Source organism: Mobula hypostoma, chromosome 18 (assembly GCF_963921235.1).
Source record: "Mobula hypostoma chromosome 18, sMobHyp1.1, whole genome shotgun sequence".
Taxonomy (NCBI): domain Eukaryota; kingdom Metazoa; phylum Chordata; class Chondrichthyes; order Myliobatiformes; family Myliobatidae; genus Mobula; species Mobula hypostoma.
In genome coordinates, this window is record NC_086114.1 from 8,724,350 (window position 1) to 8,748,854 (window position 24,505).

At 39.3% G+C, this 24,505-nt stretch overlaps 1 protein-coding gene across 3 annotated transcripts in view; it reads left to right on the forward strand.

Moving 5' to 3' along the window:
- The window catches only part of parga (poly (ADP-ribose) glycohydrolase a), a 196,723-nt gene that overhangs the window by 118,115 nt on the left and 54,103 nt on the right, over positions 1-24,505 (forward strand). For all 3 annotated transcript variants that reach the window (XM_063070415.1, XM_063070412.1, XM_063070414.1), the window contains exons 10-11: positions 18,334-18,413; positions 24,292-24,352. In XM_063070415.1, the coding sequence (XP_062926485.1) occupies positions 18,334-18,413; positions 24,292-24,352 (141 nt within the window). The remainder of the gene's footprint in view (positions 1-18,333; positions 18,414-24,291; positions 24,353-24,505) is intronic.

Genomic DNA, 24,505 nt, shown 5'->3' on the forward strand with positions numbered 1-24,505 from the left:
TGCAGTTCTGTCAGAAACCATGTTTGCATTACTGCACAAGTTGTATCTAACACTGGACTGCTTCTTTGTTGTCCATGTTTTTGCACGTGATGCAGGGCCATGTATTGAAGTATTAAACAGCACACATTTAATCACCACAAGCTTAACATTGTCTTGGCAATGTGTGGCCACAAATGACTTGGATCATTATTAGATTCATCGTGTGTACAACACAGGTGCAGGGTGTACAACCACTGAGTTTACCTTACTGCCCATTTACACTGACCTACATTCATCCCTTTTCATTTACTTCACATTTCAATCAATACCATTCCTCTAACCCCCAGGTTCTACTGCACATTTGAGATAATTTCAAAGTACATTTATTATCAAAGTATGTATGTATTATACAACCTTGAGATTCATCTCCTTACAGGAAGCCACAGAAACTAAGAAAGCTGAAAGTAGCCATTTAAAAAACAAAGTAAGACTGTCAAACACCCGATGTGTAGAGAGAAAAAAAGAACAATTCATGAAAACAATAAAAGTAAGCAAATAGCATTCAGGACAAAAGTGAATTCATAGACAGTGAGCCCAGAGCAGCCGGAGCAGGCTGCAATCTCAGCCTCAATTCAGCACAGAGCCAAGTAAGCGTCACTGAGCCCTCAGTGACCAGTTAAGAATATAACATTAGAAATAGGAGCAAGTGTAGGCTGTCTGGCCCATCGAGCCTGCTCCACCATTTCATGAGATCATTGCTGACCTGGCCGTGGATTCACCTCTACCTACCTGCCTTTCCACCATAACCCTTAATTCTCCTGTCATGCAAAAGTCTATCTTATTACATCTTAAATATATTTAATGAGGTCTCTATTACAACACATTCACTGCTCTCTGGAAAAAAGTTTTTCTCCATTTTCATCCTAAATCTTATTCCTCCTAATCTTGAGGCTATGTCCCCTTGTTCCAGTCTCACTCATCAGTGGAAATAACTTTCCTGTCTCTATCTTATCTGTCCCTTTTCATAATTCTGTGTTTCTATAAGATCCCTCATTTTCTGAATTCCAGCAAGTATAGAGTCATAAAAAAGTACAGCATAGAGACAGGCCCTTCGGCCCACCTAGTCCATGCTGAAATATTTAAACTGCCTACTCCCATTGACCTGCACCGAACCATAGCTCTCCATAACCTTACCATCCATGTTCCTATCCAAACTTCTCTTAAGTATTGAAATCGAGCTTGCATGCACCACTTGTGCTAATGGCTATTTCCACAAACTCATGAGAGAAGAAGTTTCCCCTTAAACTTTTCACCTTTTACCCTTAACCCATTACCTCTGGTTGTAAACCCCCCCCCCCCAGCCTCTGTGGAAAAATCCTGCTTGCTTTATCCCATCTATACACCTCATAATTTAGTCCCAGACAACTCAATCAATTATCATAGATTAACCCCCTCACCTCCAGAATCAACCTAGTGAAATCCCTTTATATTGCCTGCCAAGCTTCAAGTAAAGAGACCAGAACTACATGAAGTACTCCAGTTGTGGCCTCACCAGTACCCTGCTCTTTCATGACAATGAAGGCCAGAAGGCCTTCCATTTGCCTTCTTGATATCCCATTGTACCTGCAAACCAACTTTTTGCAGTTCATGCACAAGCACTCCCAAATCCCTCTGCGTAGAATGGGCCGCTGGCGACGGTGGTGGAGGCGGATGTGATAGGGTCTTCTAAGAGACTCCTAGATAGGTACATGGAGCTTAGAAAAATAAAGGACTATGGGTAACCCTAGGTAATTTCTAAGGTAAGGACATGTTCGGCACAGCTTTGTGGGCCGAAGAGCCTGTATTGTGCTGTAGGTTTTCCATGTTTCTAAGTACATGGAGGGGAGGGATATGGTGGACTATTGTACAGATACATGGAACTAGACTTGGGCAGATTAATAGTTCGGCATGGCCTTATTGAGTCGAGGGGCCTATTGCTCTAAATCCTTTCTGTATATTTTGCTATGTGTTCATGTCTTGTGTACCTTTATAAGACCCCTTTCCTAGTGGTTAAAAAGTAACCATGTATGTCCATGTTTTGAAACTAATTAGCACAGCTATGACGCTCATTTAAAAACAAAAGCATCTGGTTGCAGCTGGGTATATATGGAAGCCCTATAGGTAAACGTAGCATGTCTTAAAATTTTAATAAATCAGGAATCACATTAAATAGTTACTAGTTGGCTTCAGTCTACTTCCAAGCTTGGCCCACAGAGAGCCTTGATTGGGTAAACGCAAGATTTCTCTTCTCATCCACCTACCTTCAACATCTGAGCTGCACTATGGGCAGTGTACCTCAGTGTAATACTGCCAAGGATCTCATGCAAAAACTGCTAAAAAAAAAAATCTAAACAGTCTGATGCAGATTTGCTCTCCTATAAATCTTGATTACAATGGGATTAATTTCTCCTTACAGTAAAACTCAGTTCATCCAGCATGATTGGCCTTATTGAAAATACAGTGGATTCCAGTTAATTAGGAGACAACAGGACCAGTACATTTTGGCCTAATTAAATAGCTGCTCCAATTAGCTAAAGTTTAATGGAAATAGTTAGAGGTATACAGAAGACAAACTGAGTAACAAATTATGTATTTAAACAAAATAGAGAACAAATTCAGACATTACCAATACTAATACGATACTATAGAACTGTGTATTAGTTCCTAATATTTATCGATGGAAGAATTAATCCGTGCCATGTCCTTTTGACTATAAATGAACAAAATCAGCACAGACACCTACTGTATCCTCCAAATCTTCATTTTCATTGTAATGTTCAAGATGATTGTCAAAACCTTCAAACTCTTCATAGTTTATAATCTGTTGAAGTAGTACAATTGTTTCATTTTCACTCCTGGTCGACTCTGGCATCTTCAAGCCTGAATGCATAAAACTGCAGTGAGCAAAACAATTCTGAATTGTCTTACTTAATCGTCAACATTAAGTGACAAATTTTCTATTTTTTGAACACAAGTTCATGCAACTGATACTATTTAAAAACTGTTCCCTCTAAGCATGGTGTTGTGTCTAATGGCACGCAAGTGTGCATGACTGACGCTAGTTAGAACTGTTCAGCAACAGTCCTCTGCCCCAATTATGCAGCGTAGTATCCCAAATAAATGAAGGAAATCGTTGCTGTTTTCTTGATTAGTTTTTATTCTTTTAGGGTTATCCCAAATAAGTCACTGCCCCAATTAACTGATGGCCCAATTAGATTAGATTAGATTCAACTTTATTGTCATTGTGCTGAGTAAAGATACAAAGCCAATGAAATGCAGTTAGCATCTGACTAGAAATGCAAAGAATAGTGTTACTTACAAAATAACTGCGAATAAAAAGTAAGTGCTACATCACACAAATATAAGAGTACTGAGACAGTACAATGTGGGTGCAGTACTGCTTAGTGCTGTGATGTGAGATTCAGCAGGGTCACAGCCTCAGGGAAGAAGCTCTTCCTGAGCCTGCTGGTGTGGGGGCAGAGGCTCCTGTAGCACCTACCGGATGGGAGGAAAGTAAAAAAAACCATGGTTAGGGTGAGATGCATCCTTGATAGTGCTTTTTGCCCTGCCCAGGCAGCACTTATGGTAGATGTTCTCAATGGTGGACAATTGGGTGCCGATAATCCACTGGGCAGTTTTCACCACATGCTGGAGTGCTTTGCGGTCCGATATGGGACATTTGCCATACTACACTGAGATGCAGTTGGTGAGTATGTTCAATGGTACAGTGGTAAAAGTCCATCAGTATCCTGGGACAGAGGTGAGCTTTCTTGATGCTCTGCAGGAAATAAAGGCACTGTTGCGCCTTTTTGATCAGGATGGAGGAGTTCAGGGACCAGGTGAGATCCTCGGAAATGTGGACACCAAGGAATTTGAAGCGTGATACACGCTCCACTACAGCTCCGTTGATGTAAATGGGGACATGAGTCTGGCTCCTAGCATGCCTGAAGTCCACAATGATCTTCTTGGTCTTCTGGGTGTTAAGGGCCAGGTTGTTGTCAGCACATCACGTGGCCAGGTGCTGGACCTCGTCCTTGTAGGCCATCTCGTCGTCCCCTCTGATCAAGCCAACCACCGTGGTGTCATCTGCAAACTTGATTATGGAGTTAGAACCATGTACAGGAACGCAGTCATAGGTGAAAAGGGAGTACAGAAGAGGGCTCAGCACACAGTCTTGAGGCACGCTGGTGTTCAGGGTGAGAGGGGAGGAGGAGAGGTTGTCTAACTTAACTGATTGGAGTCTGTTAGTCAGAATGTTCAAGGTCCAGTTGTCCAATTAACTGGTATCTACTGGAATACATTTTTTACCATGTTCATTTGCAATTCTTTATTCTCTTCTTGCAATAGTGCAAAAAGAGAATAAAATAGTGAGGTGGTGTTCTTGGACCAAATCTGATGTCCGAAGAGAAGAAGCTATTCTGGGCCAAGACTCTTTATCCCGAGAATAAAAAGGTGGGGGGGAGGGGATAGAACACAAGCTGACAAGTGATAGGTGAGACCAGGTAAGGAGGAAGGTGGGTGGGTGGAGGAGAGGATGAAGTAATAAGTTGGGAGGTGATAGGTGGAAGAAGTAAAAGGCTGAGGAGGAAGAAATCTGATGGGACAAGATAGTGGATCATGGGAGAAAGTGTTAAGTATGTGTGTGTCTTCAGGCTCCCGTATGGTTGTAATGAGAAGAGGGATGTTTAAATTATTTTTGAGCCAAAAGATCCATTGTTCTTTCACATAAAACATGTTTTCAGTGTACTCTCTAAATGTAGGGAAACTCTGTAGAGTTTCATCTATTATTTAAATCCTTTCATCCAGGGATTAAATAATTTGAACCCATATGAGCAGGGGCTCCCAACCTTTTTTTTATGCTGTAGTCCCTTCCCATTAACTGAGGGCTTTGTGGACCCCAGGTTGGAACCCCTGATTGAGAGGAAGTATGCGAGGTCAAGCTTGGAACTATCTCCCCCAGCTTCACTGCTAATGGAAAATAAATGACTAAAATGATGAATATTGCATAATAGCAGGAACAGTAACTAAATTAATGCCACACTACTATTCCAAATATGCAGTGAAATACACTTCTGCAAATAATATGTAATCTACCTATCCGCTTTCTGGTGCCCTACATGTTAACTTCAAAAATCCTGAGTATACTTTGATATTTTGAGTGAGTTGATAGGCACTTGGAATGGAAGTAAGTGCCGAGAAAACCAAGCTCATGGCAAATGCCAACGGTGCCATCACAATAGACATGTCAGTCCATGGTCAGAAACTTGAGACAGTGCAGCAGTTTAAATACCTGGGGGCAATCATCAGTGATGAAGGATCAAGACCAGAAGTCCTGGCAAGAACTGCACAGACAATGACTGCACTATCCAAACTCAAGACAATATGGAGGGACAGCAACATCACCATGAAGTACAAGATCAGACTCCTGCGTGCATTGGTATTCTCCATCTTCCTGTATGCATATGAGACATGGACCCTCACAGTACAGCTACAGAATACATACAAATACAGGCACTGGAAATGAGATGCTATCGCAACATCTTGGGCATCTCATACTTGGTCCACATCACAAACGAACAGGTCCCCAAGACCATCTAGCACCATATTGGCCCCCATGAAGACCTTCTCACAATGGTGAAGAAAAGAAAGCTGAGATGGTACGGCCATGTAACAAGATCCAGTGGCCTTGCAAAGACCGTTCTACAAGGAACTGTGGAGGGGAGAAGAAGGAGAGGCAGACAGAGGAAAAGATGGATGGACAACATTAAAGAATGGACAGGAAAAACATTTGCGGTGACCCAGGCTCTGGCACACAATTGCGACAGATGGAACAGACTTGTGCAGCGTTCACCAGCAACTTTGATGTGTGTTGCTTGAACGGTGATAAACTGTTAGTTTAGCTGCTATACCGCTTTCTGGCAATTAGTGTGGAGAATGCATATAAAAAGTATTATTTAAATAAAAACAGTTTCCAACACAACTAATGGTCAATATACTCAATGAGTTGTGCTATGAGATTATCCTAGTAGATGCATTATGATATACAAATGCAACTTAATTCTTATCATAACATCTGCCGGACAATGCTGAGGATGTCCTACGAGTCTGTGGTGGCTAGTGCTATCATGTTTGCTGTTGTGTGCTGGGGCAGCAGGCTGAGGGTGGTAGACACCAACAGAATCAACAAACTTATTCAAAAGGCCAGTGATGTTGTGGGGATGGAACTGGACTCTCTCACGGCGGTGTCTGAAAAGAGGATGCTGTCTAAGTTGCATGCCATCTTGGTCAATGTCTCCCATCCACTACATAATGTACTGGGTGGGCACAGGAGTACATTCAGCCAGAGACTCATTCCTCCAAGATGTAGCACAGAGCGTCATAGGAAGTCATTCCTGCCTGTGGCCATCAAACTTTACAACTCCTCCCTTGGAGGGTTAGACACCCTGTGCCGATAGGCTGGTCCTGGACTTATTTCATAATTTACTGGCATAATTTACATATTACTATTTAACTATTTATGGTTCTATTACTATTTATTATTTATGGTGCAACTGTAACGAAAACCAATTTCTCCCTGGGATCAATAAAGTATGACTATGACTATCATACTAAAAGAGTGAAAATAGTATTCTGGAAACATAAATGAGAAATTAGATTTACTGGCACTAGTTTTCTTTTGGGGGATTGTTTTTCAGGGACAAAGGGACTACAGCTGCATTTTTGGGCCATGTGCACACCACCCTGACACCATATACCAAACTGCATCTCATTAAAGTTCTTGTTACACACACAATTTATGTTGTTGCTGTCTGCTGATAGGTGAATTAGAACATGATGTCCTTTCAAAGTTCTGTGCTCCTGCTTATGTCCTCCTTCGAGCTCATGTAGATGACAGTCCATTGTTTAGCAGCTAGCATCACCATTATTTAAATACTTGTTAATGTCAGAAATAAAATTTGTGTTAATTGTAATATTGATCACAAAGTATAATAGATTTTATAGAACAATATGCTGCAGAATCGACAAGGGAACAGGCTATTTTGGATCTGGTGTTGCACAATGAGAAAGAATTAATTGGTGTTCTGGTAATTAAGAAACCTTTAGGGAACTCTGAACATGATTTGATAGAATTTTACGTAGAAATTGAAAGTTAATTAGTTCAATAGCAAATTAGGGTCACAAATCTGAATAAAGCAGATGAAGAAGCCATGAGGTGTGCATTGGCTGTGGTAGAGTGGGCAGTTTCATTAACAGGTATGACAGTAATGAGCTATTGATAATATTTAAAGAATTGAAACTTAGTTGTATGTATCTCTTTTTAATGCAAAATGATCAGGCTATGGTCATTAAGAGAAGTTAAAAATAAGATTAGACCAAAAGAAAAGGCTTATAATGTTATCAAGACACACAATCGTTGACTGTTTCATTCAGAGTTTGAGCAGATTTGGGATGTCATCAAAGACTCCAGCAAATTTCTACAGAGTATTTTGAGAGTATTTGTACTGGTTGCATCACTGTCTTGTATGGAGAGGCCATTGTACAGGATTGGAAAAGGCTGCAGATGTTTGCAAACCTGGTCAGCTTCCCTGCCATCAAGGTCATCTTCAAGAGGTGATGCCTACAAAATGCAGCATCCATCATTAAGGATCTCCATCACCCAGGACATGCCCTCTCCTCATTGCTACCATAACGGAGAAGATACAGGAGCCTAGAGACACACACTCAACATTTTAGGAACAGGTTCTTCCCCTCCACCATCAGATTTCTGAATGAACAATAAACCAACTCATGACCACTACCTCACTATTTTTGCACACTTTCGCACTATTTATTTAATCTAATTTATTTATTTATATATATATATATTCCTTATTGTAATTTATAGTACTTTACTGCTGCAACAAAACAACGAATTTCAATACATATTGTATGTCAGTGATACTGACGTAACACTGATTCTGATTCTGGCAATGGGGACATTTCAGAGTTCAGCAGAGGATCAAGAAATCATTGGTGAAGGAAAAGAAAAATGTGAAAGTATTCTGGCAACAATTTTTTTTAAATTTCTGCAGATATGTGAAAAGAAAAACATTAGTAAACCTTAATGGGGATAGCTCAGATGGGAGAAGTTATATTGGGAAGTTATGAAATAGCCAAGAAATTAAATACTTTGTTTCGTAGAAATCACAGGAAACTACCTGGAAATTGTAGCAAAACACAGTTTTAATGTGAATGATGAGCTCAAAGAAAGTAGTATTAATGAATAATTACCACTGGAATAATTAATTGGACTGACAAGTGATCAATACCCTGGAGTTAATGACTAAGATTTTCAGGAATGGATTAAAGAGATGGTGAATGCACTGATAAGAATTTTGGGAAATACCATAGACTTTTTAATGATTCCCACAGATTGGATGGTTGCAAATATAAATTGGCTACTTAAACAATGAGGGAGAGAGGTAATGGGACTGTGTAGCTGTTAGCCTGACATCAGTGGCAGGGAAATCGTTTTTCAAGAAAATAGAATTGGGCTTGGGATTTAGGAAAGAGAAATCTTTAACAATTTGACAAATCTGAGTGTTTTCTGGGGCATTAACTAGTGGAATAGGTAATGGAGACCAATATTTGTAATATAATTGAGCTTTCATAAGACCTTTGTCAAAGTTCCACCTGAGGTATGAAATAGTAATCTTAAAAGGACCTGACAGTGAATTACAGAATATTTTCTTTTGCTCAGATATCTGGGACTAGGAATCACTATCACAAGTAAGGATTGGTGTTTCAGAACTGAAATAAGTAATTTCTATGGAAATTCTGTTCCTAAAAGAGCTGTGGTAACTTAACTGAGCACATTTAAGTAGAAAATCATAGATTTTTAGTTAATAGGACAATTGAGGGATATGGGTTAAGTACACAGGCTAAGCACTCAGGTAAGAACCCTTACTGAATGGCAGAACAGACACAGTAGGCTGATTGGCTCGAGAGATTTAGTTTCTTGTATTCTTATTCTTGTGGTTGTGTTTCATGGTGTTAACTTTAATTTAGTTGCTGTCACTTTACTGTTGGTGTTATCATTAGTCATTTGACAAGTCCTCAAGAGTGCTGCTTAGGGAATTGAAGTACTTTTCACTGTCTAAAATGTTTGCACATAAACCAGCTGTTTCCAAATAGGGGCATTCCCATGAAATGGTGTATGACTAGTAGAATAAATAAAAGCCACACACTGAAAGAACTAGTTCATTAAAAAAAATGGAGCTGGAGAAGGATTTTCAGCAGGAGGCCATATCCATCAGTTCTACTTGACCCTCGGTGTGGAACAATTCATATCTGCATATCATTAATGAGATCTCACTGGGTCTATCATCTGTTACAGTTTAAAACTGTAGCTGTAAAGATAACTAAAACAACAAACTTTTGGCTGCCTGGCTACTTTTAATAAGATGACATTCGCGAAGTTGCAGCATCTCGCAGTTGCATGAAAGAGGTCCTCCTAGAGTATCATTTCATTTTCAGTTACCATATACAGCAGGCGAAGTGAGCAAAAGGACTGGCAAATTGTCCAGTGGAATAGTTTGTTGTTTTGTTTGGTGCAGTCTAACTGTAAGTAGTGTTTTTATTAGAGCCAGCGTGGATAACAGAAGAGCAGCAGAAGATTGAGGCTAAGAGGGAAAATGGATCAGCCATGATGAAATGGTGGCGAGAACTCAATGGGCAAAATGGCCTAATTCTGCTCCTATATTTTATGACCTTTTGACTTTACACCTCATGTTCTCAGTATTTTTTTATTTGTTTCTTTTATATTTGCACATGTTTCTTTTTCACATTGGTTGCTTGTCAGTCTTTGTAGTTCTTCATATATTCTATTCTGTTTCTTTGTTCTACTGTGAAAGCAACAAAACGATTCTCAGTATAGTATATGGTGACATATGTACTTTGATAATAAATTTACTTTGAACTTTGGAACACGTTCATCAACAAAGCCAGCACACCTTACCACATAGAACATTCGTTGCTTAAATTTCTAATATATTAAACTAGTGATGCGATTAATACCTAAATGAAAAATAGTTCAAGGTGAGTTTGGTTTGCAGTTTACTTGTAGTATTGAAGAAAAGACAAGAGACATTTCTGTTATGAATGAGACACTGATGGGTATGAGTATTCCATTCATAAGACATTTCCGTTTATGTTTGCCTGAAGGAAAGGTAATTAAACATGTTGTATTTAGAATGATTTTCAATATACTATTACAAAATGATTATAAAAGACGCATTACAGTCAACAACATAAATTATGGCAGTAATGAGAATCATCTGGTGATTCTTAAGAGTAAATTAACCAATTCAATTAATCTAATGTAGTTATAATATAACTGAGTAATGTTTTAAAATAATTCTTACTGAAGGACCCCAAACTGTGACGTCTTGGCTTCCTGGCTTTCATTAGGCAGCTGCTCCCTGCGCGTTTATACATAAATGTGCTCCAGCCAGAGAACAAACCTTTCTTGTAAGGGTGCAATTATTCTGTAGCTGTCATCAGAGCCTACCAAGACACTTTTTTTTTGCTAGGTGGTTTATATTTAATGGCCCAAGAAAGTGCTCGTGTGTAATTATACACAAATTCAGGCCTCCCCTTTAGAGGAATGAATTTTAAGTGGGAGCATGCAGAAAAAAATTAACATCAATACATTGTACCATGAAGACATGCCAGCACTTGTGCTGAACAAGGTAATTTTATTGTAACATCTGAGGAGTCTTGAAAACCGAAGGAAGTTAAAAATACTCCCTGACTTTATGTAAATTCTCCTGGATATTTTAAAAGATTTTTTTTCAAGATAATAAAGTTAACTTGATTTTTATTTTATAAAATGATATTTCCTTGGGGTGGCACGGTAGCATAATGGTTAGCATAGCACTCTACAGTGCCAGTGACTCTGGTTCAATTCGCACAGCTGCCTGTAAGGAGTTTGTACTCTCTCCCTCTGACTGAGTGGGTTTTCTCCGGGTGCTCCAGTTTCTTCCTACATTCCAAAGACATACAGGTTGGTTGGTCACATGGATGTAATTAGGTGGAGTGGGCTCATTGGGCTAAAAGGACCTGTTACCGTGCTATACCTCGCTAACTGAATAAAAGTTTCATGCTATCCATTTCTGACTGGATACAGTATATATCCTATGAGTTTAAATACAGGTAGTGTTAGGCTGACTATTCTGAGTTGGAGTCAGAGAGTTATACAGCACAGAATTAGGACTTTCAGCCCAACTCATCCGTGCCGACCAAGGTGATGAACTGAACTGGTTTCATTTCCCTATAATTGGGACATGTTCCTCTAAACCACTCCTATCCATCTACCTATCCAAGTTGTAATTGTATTCACCTCTACCACCTCCTCTGGCAATCTGTTCCATGTAACCACCACCCTCTTGTGCGTGAAAAGTGGCCTCAGGTCCCCTTAGTCTTTTCCAGCAGTCCAAAGCTATATCGGTTAGCAGATTAATTGGTCATTGTAAATTGTCCTGGGATTAGGCGAGAGTACATGTGTGGGTTGCTGGGCGGCGTGGCTCTTTGGGCCAGAAGGTCCTGCTTCAAGCTGTATCTCTAAGTAAATAATCTGATATAGTTCATGATTTTGAACAAAAACCCTAGTCTATTTCTTACATTTACTAAAGCATGAAGCTCTAAACTAAAAGTAATAACTAAAAGATTCAAATGTCATCTTTTAAATATTGTTGCATGATAATATTGTAATGATTTTATTGTTTCTTTCTCGTCACCTTCTGCTTTTCATAGTCATGACTGACAGTGCTGTATATTTTATGCCATTGTCCTGTCTGCATCAGGATAGTTCAGACTCTGATTATCCAAGTAAAGGAATATATTTGATTAGCATTGATTCAGCTGTTCCACACTGACAGTGAAAAGGTCAGAGACAAGCTGTGGTGGCCTTCATGGTGTGTTTCTTGAGGTAATGGAATTAGATGTATAGTACTCTGATGCAAAGCAGTGCCAGAAAGACATTAGCGTCTCCAAAAATAACTGCATTTCTTAAAAGAAACCCTCAGATTTGAATGTGTCAGGCATAACATGTTTGATTTATGAACCTTGTAATTGTTTAAGTGCTTTCACATTTAAACAGTTACCCTAATTACTTACTAAGCAAATTTTTGTCTTTGTAGTAAATATTCTAGCCAGGTTCTAGCAATTTGAAATGAAACCAGCAAGTGCTGGAAATGCTGGGCGCCATGGTAGCAGAGCAGTTATCACGAAGCTATTACAACACAGAGAATTTTGAAGTTCAGCTCTGTCACCGTTCTGTAAGGAGTCTTTATGTGTCCTCCCCACGGAATATGCGGTCCAGGTCCTCCGATTTCCTGTATAGTCCAAAGACACAACAGGTAGATTAATTAATTGTTGTAAATTGCCCGTGATGTGGTCAGGGTTAAACAGATTTGTCAGAGGTTTCTGGGGCAGTATGGCTCAAAGGGCAGGATGGGCCTACTTCATGCTTTGTCACTAAATTAAAGTAAGTCAGGGAGGTAGAAGCAGAGGTGTTGAGAAGTTGTTAATGTGAAACGTTAGTTCTCCTAGAGTTGTAGTTGTACCACATAGAAACCAGTCTTCAGCCCTCCCATGTCTCTGCTGCCTATTTTACCCCTCTACACTAATCCCATTTACCAGTTTAGGCACCATAGCCTTCTGTGCCTTCAGTGATTCAAGTACTTGTGCAGATGCTGCTCCTCAGGCAACGCATTCTCGACTCTAGCCACCCTGCATTTCCTCTCAAATCCACTCTAAATGTACAGTGCGTATGAAAAGTTTTCATTCCCCTCGGAAGTTTTCATGTTTTATTGTTTTACCACATTGAATCACAGTGGATTTAATTTGGCTTTTTTGATACTGATCAACAGAGAAAGACTCTTTTGTGTCACAGAGATATAAATTAATTACAGATGTAAAACACAAAAGAATTGATTGCATAAGTATTCACCCCCTTCAAGTCAGTATTTAGTAGATGCACAATTGGCAGCAATTACGGCCTTGAGTCTGTGTGGATAGGTCTCTATCAGCTTTGCATATCTGAATACCGCAATTTTTCCTCATTCTTCTTTACAAAGCTGCTCAAGCTCTGTCAGATTGCATGGGAATTGTGAGTGAACAGCCCTTTCCAAGTCCAGCCACAAATTCTCAATTGGATTGAGGTCTGGACTCTGACCTGGCCACTCTTTGACATTAACTTTGTTGTTTTTATGTAATTCCTGGAAGCTTTGGCTTTATGCTTGGGTTCAGTATCTTGCAGGAAAACAAATCTCTCAAGTTACAGTCCTCTTGCAGACTGCATCATGTTTTCCTCCAGAATTTCCCTGTATTTTGCTGCATTCATCTTTCCCTCTACTTTCACAAGCCTTCCAGGGCCTGTGCAGTGAAACAGCACCACAACATGATGCAGCCACTATCATGCTTCACAGTAGGGATGGTGGGTTTCTGATGGTGTGTGGTGTTTGGCTTATGCCAAACATAGCATTTAGACTGATAGCTAATAAGCTCAATTTTGGTTTATCAGACCATAGAATCATCTTCTAGCTGACTTCAGAGACTCCCACGTGCCTTCTGACATGTTGTAGCTGAGATTTCTTGTGAGTTTTTTTCAACGGTGTCTTTCTCTTTGCCACTCTCCTATAAAGCTTCGACTGGTGAAGCACCTGGGCAACAGATGCTGTATTTGCAGTCTATCCCATTTCAGCCACTGAAGTTTGTAACTCCTCCATAGTTGTCACAGATCTCTTGGTGGCCTCCTTCACTCGTCCCCTTTTTCCACAGTTTTTGAAGATGGCCTGCTCTAGGCAGATATACTGCTGTGTCATATTCCTTCCATTTCTTGATGATTGACTTAACTGTACACCAAGGGATATTCGGTGACTTGGAAATGTTCTTGTATCCATCTCCTGACTTGTGCTTTTCAATAACCTTTTTGCGGAGTTGCTTGGAGTGTTCTTTTGTCTTCATGATGTAGTTTTTGCCAGGATGCAGACTCCCAGCCATTGGATCTTCCAGAGACAATAGGTTTTTACTGCAATCAATTGGAACACCTTGACTGCACACAGGTGATCTCCATTTAACTAATTATGTGACTTCTAAAACCATTTGACTGCACCAGTGATAATTTGGTGAGTTTTATTAAAGGGAGGGTGAATACCTATGCAATTAATTATTTTGTGTTTTCTATTTGTAATTAATTTAGATCACTTCATAGAGATCTGTTTTTACTTTGACACACATCTTTTTCTGTTGATCAGTGTCAAAAAAAACAAGTTAAATCCACTGTGATTCAATGTTGTAAAACAGTAAAACATGAAAACTTGCAAGAGGGTAAATGCTTTTTATTGATACTGTATGCTGTATTGCCTTAGTCACGCCCATCTGATAAAAGAACCATCTACTCTGATCCCTTTCATATTACTGTCAGATCATTGGCTCCAGTGTTCCTTCATAACTGAAATACCCCAGACTGAGCAACATCCTGATGAGATTTCCTTGTATACGCCCTGATGCAATCACATCCATTCTACAGTCTCTTGACCAGAACTACACACAGTACTTCAGATGCAGTCTTACTAATGTTTCATGAAGTTGGAACATGACAATTACACATTTTGTTACCACATACGAATGTGGAGGTCAAGTCATTGAGTATATTTAAAGTAGAGGTTGGTAGGTTCTTGATTAGTAAGGGTGTCAAAGGTTACAGAGAGAAGAGAATGGGCTGAGATGGATAATAAATCAGCCATGATGGAATGGCAGAGCAGACGCGGTGGGCCAAATGGCCTAATTCTGCTCCTGTGTCTTATGGTCTTAAAAACAAATCTTTTTGAGTATTTATTTAATTTTAATGATGTGTGTGCCAAATAGACAGATTCTTCATTGTAAGTGGTGTGAAATTGCAGTTCCTTATGTCCTACTAGTCTCCTACTTCCTGCAGTGGGAGTGAAGACAGGAGCATGACCACAAACAGATAATGGTTACATCGGAATGTTCAAATGAAGATTTTTTTTGTTAAATGGGTAATTTTTTATGTACTAAATAGACACCATTGTCAATGTAATATGGTTCATGCAAACTTAGTTAGCAGCTGGCTAAAAGTACCGAAACCCAGCTTGAGTACTGCATCTATAGGCATGTGGCAGAATGTTGAAGAGGTGTGGGTAGGACTTGGTGAATTTGACTGCCCACACAAGCTGTGCAGCACAGGTACCTGAGCAACATTCACAGAGGTGTTTGGACTCTGCTTGGTCAGGGTGGAGGATGTTGTAATATGTTTTCAAAAACATTTAATATGAACAAGAACTAGAGTTCAGCGTTGTCTGATTTCTCATGCTGAGATCCTAAACTATGTTAATAGTGTCAGAACCAAGCCTTACAAAATATGTTGTAGAACAGCAACCTGCTGGACCACTAATACTAACTAGTCTTTTCTTTTAATAATCAATAAAAACCTGCTGTATTATTTTGATAACATCGCATTAAGAGCTTGTTTTAATAAAATGTCCCTTGCTACTTTTATTTGTATCAATGCATAATTAGTTTTAATGTTATCTCCTAGACTTTCAGAAGAAAGAAAATGCATCAGAGATTTTGCTTTAACTAGGAAAAATATCATATTTAAGAATCATGTTTCAAATCATTGAATTTGTCTTTTTGTGATGTGATCTTGGTTCTGCAGGGGTAGTACTTCTTATCAGGATCAGTCACTGTGTTCTCGGGCAAATGATAATTGTTTGCCCATGGTGGGCACCCAATGAGCACACGTACAAGATTAACAAAGGAAGAGGCGTGGAGATGCATTGCATTGCAAATAATACTTCATTCAGATTCTGCAACTTCAGAAGCAGAGGAGAGGAAGACAAAAAACAAAGCACAGTTTTCCATCAGAGGTTTTTATAAAATGGATTTTATTTTTATTTAGAGATACGGCACTGTAACTAGACCTTCTGTGCTGCATAGGAATTTCAGTCTAGAGACCACAGAAAGCAAGTACACTCTCAAAATGGAAGGACCTGTGTGTAAGTGAATACAATAATCTCCCAGCTGCAGTTTCACAGTGTCAGATCTCACAAAGATTGAAATATGATTGAAATATTCTCTCAGGAATTTTTGAAATGCATTTTGGAGTTGGATTAACTTTTGTGTCCTGCTTTACTCAAATGTAAACTGTTTTGTGTTGACAGAGAAATGGCAGTATAATTGCATTCCCAAATGTTTGCTACTGCGAAGAAAAATAGATGTGGGCAACAGGCTGCATCCCCAAAGTGGAATTTTAATAGTTATATATCGAGGAACTTAAAACTATAAAATATTGATCAATTGAAAAAGAGCTACAAAGTGCAATCTGTGAAACCTACTCATGAATTATAGATGAATAGTAAAATTGAAAGTTAGATCTGACAAATTAGCATCATTAAAATATTTCAAGTAGATTTTTAAATATAAATATATAACTCCATTAATAACTGCAATGTGAAATTTACTTGAACTACTCTTAGAAAATGGCTTCTGTAAGACAACAGTACATTTAATGGAAAGAACAATGAAGTATATGGGTTTTGAGAGAAGCAAAGATATTTTAAATATTTGTGGGTAAGCAAATTGGAAATAATTTTATTCTTTTTAAAATATAATGCATACTAAATACTCAGAAGGAAGATGTAAAATTCAGTTAGCAGTTTTTAACAGTTTTGTCTCTGTTACCTACCAGTAATAGGAATAGGGTTAACCAGGAAGCCTAGATGTCCTGAAGACCATGTTCTATCAGAGAAAATGGTTTGTCCATAAGGCATGCAGCAGTTCACTCTCCTGATGAAAAACATCATGTCACTTTAGTTTGGCAGTGAAATCTGTTGTATATTGGAATCAGCTTTTGGAAATTATATCTCTAGCCTGAAGGGCTTTTACTGCATCAGCCTAGATTTAGCAATTTAATTCCCAGCCTTGTAATTTGAAAGGTCCTGAGAGTGATATTTATATCCAGGAACAATGACATGATGCAGAAAGCAACTAAATAAGCTGTGCAGTCGAATGATGGAGGAATCGCTTGTCATATGCTAGATTAGCATTTCCTTCGGTTCTGCCTTAGAAGATATTCAAGGGGTTTTGGATGATGCATTTGGTTATTTTGAATACTATGTGAGGCGTTAATACAAAATTTAAACAAGTATGAAAGTGCAAAATTCGTTCAGAATTTTCTTGTTTCAAACACTTTTCAAAATAAAATAATTGATGTGCAGTTTTTTGATACAGTTCCAGTTCACTTGTTTCATTTCATTATAATATTCAAGGTTGCTGCAGCAAATGTCATTTATCTAACCAGCTGGATGGTGGCAATATGAACTGAGCTATTCCAAGCTTTCGGTTAATTGGGACAACTGTTTCTTTCAGATAGCTCTTTAAGAACAAAAACTAATCAAGAAAATTGTTAGGAGATCCTTAGTTTATTTGGGGTTCTATGCCACTTACTTGGGACAGGATACTATTGTGGGACAGTTTCTAACTAGTGTCAGTTGCATATTCTTGTGTGGCTGTTGACTACACCATGCTCTTTAGAGAAATCAGTTTTTTAAATAGTGTCATCTGTGTGTGTTTATGTTCAAAAAGCAGTGATTTTTGTCACTGATAGTTAACCAGAAATTAGCATCAAGACAACTCGAAACTGCTTTGCTCACTGCAGTTTCAATCATTCAGACCTGGAGATGCCAGAAACGGCTGGGAATGAAAATGAAATGATTTCACTACTTCAACTTGTTTGGGACTACAAAGAATCTGAAGGTATCGACAATTCATCTTGAAAGTTACAATGAAAATGAAGATTTTGAAGATGTAATCGTCAAAAGCATTGTATGAAGGCAGTCAACTTTATGCACTAGGTGTTTGCACTGAGCTTGTTCACTTACAGACAATCAAAAGAACATGGCAGCATACACTGGATGAATTCCTCTGTCGATAACTATTAGGAACTAATACATAAGTTTATAGTACTGTAGTTGTATTGGTAGTGTTTTAAATTTTTTGTGTATTTCACTTAAATACATAATTTGTTACGCAGTTAAACAGCAGTTTGTCTTTTTATACCTTTTAAACTATTTTCATGAAACCTTGGCTAATTGGGGCAGCCATTTAGTTGAGCCAAAAGGTGCTGGTCCCAGTATGTTCCAATTAACTGGAATCTAGTATATTAATGTTGTTGGGTCTTTTTACTTTATTTATTTTCATTCTGTAAGCTACTTACTTTTTAATTAAAGATCTCCTTAATTATTTTCTCAGATTGTTTGAAGGATCTTCACTCAAGAAGGTCGAAAAGCTTAAAACCTTATTCTGCTATTTCAGAAAAGTCACAGAGAAAAGTAAGTTCACGTTACTACGAATAACCAATAACATTTGTAATTATTTTATGCAAATAAAATAAGATCAAAGCATATAATCATTGATAGACAAGCCATCTGAAATCATACGATGATGGTATGGTAATAACATTTAAGCACAGCAAATTCTAGGGCCTTACAGTAATGAAATGGTTTCATACGTTTGAGTCTACATGCTTGAAATTCTAGACGTAGCCTTTACATTAAGGTTGCAAACAGAAATCAATATCTTCACCATAGTGAGCGCTAATCCGAAAACACACCTTATTCCTCTTGTATCACGCTTCTGGCCACCAGGTTGGAGAAGAACAATATTGGAAGCATGTAAGAGCAAACAGAGAGAAGGTATTGAATCAGAATTTGTTTTAATAACACTGGTATGTGTCGTGAAATTTGTTGATTTAGCAGCAGCAGTACAATGCAATACATATTAATATAGAGAAAATAAAGTCAATTACAGTAAATATATATTTATTAAATAGTTGAATTAAAAACAGTGCATAAACAGAAATGATATAAAAGTGAAGAAAAGAGAGCTAGTGTTCATGGGTTCAATGTCCATTTAGGAATCAGATGCCAGAGAGGAAGAAGCTGTTTCTGAATTGTTCATTGTGTGCCTTCAGTCTTCAGTACCTCCTTCCTGATGGTAACAATGAGAAGAGGCCATGTGCTGGGTGTCCTTAATAATGGACGCCGCCGTTCAGAGGCACCGCTCCTTGAATTTGACTTGGATGTTATGGAGGCTAATACCCAAGATGGAGCTGACTAATTTTAGAACTTCCTGTAGCTTCTTTCAATCCTGTGCAGTAGACCCCCCACTGCCCCCCCCCATATCATACAGTGAATCAGCCTGCCAGATGCTCTCCATGGTAGATCTGTAGAAGTTTTTGAGTGTTTTAGGTGACAAACTAAATCTCCTCAAACTCCTAGTGAAATATAGCTGCATCAATATATTCAGACCAGGTTAGATCCTCAGAGATTTTGACACCCAGGAACTTGAAATTGCTCACTCTCTCCACTTCTGATCCCTCTGAGGATTGGTATTGTAAAAGAAGTCCAAAATTATGCAAGAAACTATCCTTTCAAAATGTGTCAGATTTTTAAAAAATTGTAATTTCACTATTAATTTTCCAATTATAAAATGAATTTTGATTAAAATTGATCAAAACGTTGGGATGAGTATTCAAATCTCTTGATCAGTTGCCGGCTGGTGGCGCAGTGGCATCTGCGCCGGACTTTGGAGCGAAGGCTCCTGAGTTCGAATCCAAGTCGAGCCCCCCCGAGTAAACTTTCCATCTGTGCCGGGTTAAGTGTCGAGCTAGCCACTCGGCCTCATTTTTAAAAAAAAAAGGGTCGAGTCAGGAACGTTCATATCGTGACCCGGTTAATCCGAAAGGAGACCAATCCTGACACTACGTGCCAGACAAGAATGGCTGACTGGTGTGACACTCCAGGAAGGAAGTTAGAAGGGATTCTGAATTCTTTTCCTTAAGACGCGTTACCTATCTGAGTGTAGTTATGTGGACTTGTGAGGTAGGTGTGAGTTCTATCAATTAAGTTTTATGAAATTTCTGGGGAGAAATTAGCAGTCAAAAGATAATTCAGAACTTAGACCATTACAGCATAGTACAGGCTTGTTGGCCCACAGTGTTGTGCTGACCCATTAACTGACTCTTAAGTCAATATAACCATTCCCTCACAAATAGCCCCCCATTTTTCTTTCATCCATGTACCTATCTAAGAGTCTTGGAAATGTCCTTAATGTTACTGCTTCTACCACCAACCCTGCAGCACATTCCAGGCACTGACCATTCTTTGTGTTTTTTTTAAAAAAAAACCTACCTCTAGCATAGCCCCCCTCTAACTTTCCTCCATCAAATTTGATGGGGAGAAGGGGGTAGTAGAAGGTTTGCAGCTTTCAAAGCAAGGTGTTTATAGTACCAGCACGCTGGAGTAGAGGATTATGAGCTGTAAGGAGAGTTGGACAAATTTGGGTTGTTATTTCTGGAGCAGTTGAAGGGAAACCTGAAAGAAGTTTATTGAACACTGAAGGTGTGGGGAGCTGATATGATAGTGGCATTTAAGCAGCCTTTAGATTGATCAATGAATTTGCAGGGAGTGGAGGTACATGTGCAGGCTGAAGAAATTTAGGCTACGTCCACACTAGACTGGATAATTTTGAAAACGCCAGTTTTGCGTAAAAACGATAGGCGTCCACACCAAGCATTTTTGAAAATACCTCCGTCCACATTAAAATGGGTATTTGGGCGAATCTCCTCCTACTGGGCATGCACAGGACACATCTACAGAAAACACCGACATGTTTGGTGTCAAATCTCGCTGTAAAAGTGCGCGTTTGTGCGGTTACAGACTAGAAAAACTTAAAAGGAAATTGCCAAACGAGGGACAGCTGTTGGCTCTCGCGCTGGAGGACTTAAAACTGAAAAAACAAATACTGGAGCATATGGAGGCAACCGACAGGGAGTTCACGGACAGTATGACCCGGCTGATGACGAACATTGAAACACTGACTGACTCTGTTGCATTAATGAAGCACCTTGTTAAATGTATAAAACATGTCTGCATCAGTGGTATCTTGTATTTCCATACAATGTTACATTAGGCTGTTACACATCTATTGTCAGAGAAGTACTTGCATAAATAGGTAAACCACCTTCATACAAGCAAGGGCAGAGAACACGGCAGAGTGAGTATACTTATTTATTCAGTAAGTTATGGGTCAAAATATTTGGTGAGTACATTTCTAACTCTTCTGGCTTTAGTCTCGTTGCCGTCTGTTCTGAAATTGTTAGGTTGTGTTCAAGAAAACAATGAAATGCAGCGCTGCCGCCATCTGTTCCGGCACGTCATGACAGCGTTTTTAGAAATCTCCGATTATCCCGTCCACACTGCTCTGCACAATCGGCGTTCTCAAATTTACACACTCTGGAGGGTGTAAAAGCTCTGTTTTCAAGGGAGGAAAATGCCGTTTCAGTGTGGACGGAGGGTCAAAACGAAGAGAAAAAGCTTCGGTTACGGATTTACCTGGTCTAGTGTGGACGTGGCCTTAGTTAAATCTGGTTCAACCTAAAGAGCTTGTTCCTCTGCTGTATTGTTCTGTGTTCTAATGCAGAGCTGGGGTCGGGGGGGGGGGTGGGAGGTGGGGAAGAATGAGGTGGAAGACAAATGCCTGTAATAAGATCTGTTAAGTCAAATTTAGGTGATGGGCTGGTGTCGAGTATTAGCAAGACCTTTTAAACTAATGGGTTGAGAAAAGGACATAAGCATGATAGTGGGAAACAATCAGAGGGCAGGTAAATGCTGAAATGCTTACTGCAGTGATTACAAACACAAGAGATTCTGCAGCTGCTGGAAATCCAGAGTAACATACACAAAATGCTGGAGGAACTCAGCTGGTCATGAGGCATCTGCAGAGAGGAATAGACTTGAAATTTCAGACCGAGACTATCCTGATGAAGGTTCTCCGTCTGAAATGTCGACTCTTTATTCCTCTCCATAGATGCTGTCTGACCTGCTGAGCTCTTCCAGCATTTTGTGTGTGCGTGACCATGGTGATTACAGGATCTTACTGAGAGTAGATCTTCCAATCTATTGCTATTACATTATGAAGTAGGCTGTAATTTCCTAAGGTAATTTTGAATTATCTAAGGAAATTACCACATTATAAAATTTGGATTTTTTAATTTCATACCACTGATGCAATAAGATTCCTTGCTTGCATGAAGCTTTCGGAATAAAACAGTATACAATAAATTCAACAATAAATATGATAAATGTTAAAGAAACAGAATAGTGCAAAGGTGAAGTAGTGTAAAAACAAATGCTAACTGCAATAATGTAAGGATCTTGCCGTCATTTGGGAGGAGAAGATGGCGGCACGACGCAGCTCGCAGCCGCCACTCCAGTGGTGATGTCTGTTATTTGTCAAGTAGGGTGCCGTGCACAATCTCGATTTGATGGAGACGGATGTGAGAGCAAGGAGGAACATCTGGTGAAACTTCTGAAATGCCTGCTTCGCTGCTGCTGCTACTGTGTGGTCCAGAATCTCCGGAGGAGAAGGCCCCAAGTCCTCAGCTTTGCTTGTTGCTCGGCAGCCGGGGTGGGGTTGAAGCACTCGGCAGAGGATGGTGTTGGGAGAGGCTGTGTCGAGAGGGGCTGTTCAGAGGCTCAAAGTTTTCGGATGGACTCAGTCCACTGCGGTCAGGTGCTTCCAATGGTGCTGCATCAGCAAGTTGGTGACGCTTGGAGGTTCATGGCGGGGAGACTTCCTCCCTTCTGCCGCCTGCGTGAGATGATGAGTCTATCGGGACTTTGAGACTTTTTTTTTACCGTGCCCATGGTCTGCTCTTTATCAAATTATGGTATTGCTTTGCACTGTTGTAACTATATGTTATAATTATGTGGTTTTGTCAGTTTTAGTCTTGGTTTGTCCTGTGTTTTCTTGTGATATCATTCTGGAGGAACGTTGTATCATTTTTTTAATGCATGCATTTCTAAATGACAATAAACGAGGACTGTGTGTCCTCATAATCTAATCAAGTCTATTGAATGGATCTCTTGTGCGATAAGATGGATTCTTGATCTTTCAATCCACTTCATCATGGCCTTGCACCTTATTGTCTGCCAATACTGCACTTTCTCTTTAAAACTTTATTCTGTTATTGCTTTTCCCTTGTGTACTGTTGTTCAAAGTTAACAGTAAGTTTATTATCAAAGTACAAATATATCACCATATACAGCCTTGAGATTAATTTTCCTGCAGGCGTACTCAGCAAATCTATAGAATAGTAACTATAACCGGATCAATGAAAGATCAAGTAGAGCGTAGAAGACAACAAACTATGCTATTTATTTATATTTGCATTTGCAATAAATAATGAGAACATGAGATAATGAGATTAAGAAGTCCTTAAAGTGAGAGGTTGATTGTGAGGACATCTCAGTGGGTGGGCAAGTGAGTGTAGTTATCTCCTTTTGTTCAAGACCCTGATGGTTGAGGGATAGTAGTTGTTCTTGAGCCTGGTGGTGTGAGTCCTGAGGCTCTTGTATCTTCTACCTGATGGCAGCAGCGAGAAAAGAGCATGAGTGGGTGGTGGGGATCTCTGATGGATGTTGCTTTTCTATGACAGCATTTCATGTAGAATGGTTGGGAGGGCTTTACCCATGATGTACTCGGCTGAAACCTCTACATATTGTAGGATTTTCCATTCAAAGGCACTAGTGTTTCCATACCAGGCTGTGATACAGCCAGTCAATACACTCTTCACTGCGCATCTATAGAAGTTTGTCAAAGTTTTAGATGTTATGTTGAATCTCTGCAGACCCCTAAGGAAGTAAAGGTGCTGTTGTGGTTTCTTCGCAATTGCACTTATGTGCTGGGTCCAGGACAGATCCTCTGAAATAGTAACACCCAGGAATTAAATTGGATGGCCTACAAAACAAAGTTTTCTACTGTACATCATTACATAATAAAACCAATTTACCAGTTGAAGGGTTCAAGAGCATGGCAGCATACTGGGAAGGACTTGAAAGAGATGATTGGTTCATATGTCCGATAGCAGTGAGGGTGCTATCAAGCTCCGATATCTCCTCCTTGAGATAGAAGAAAGGAGAATAGCCAGCTTGTTAAGCAACCAAAATTACAGAATTGTTTCAAATTTCAATCACACGTTGGGCCAGTACCTTTATGAAAGGGAATTTGACCAACAATTATATAGTTTTTCTGTGGAATAAATGTTAGAAGTATAAAATGTGCATACTCAAGTAATGTAATTATTAGAATACTTGTTTTCATGTATTATTTTTGAGTTGTCATTTTAATTATTTTTTTTTCTCTTAGAACCTACAGGTCTGGTAACTTTTCAGAGACAGTGTCTACAGAACTTTCCAGAATGGGAACGGTAACAAAACTTCTTGCCAATATTAGCATTTTTATCCAGAAAGCTTTGATTCAGTGATCATTATTTAATATTACATTTAGCAAGGCTGTGACTGGCTTTATCGCCGTTGAAGAAAGTTCTTGTGTTTGTGCCACTTAGACGAAACCTACAGAC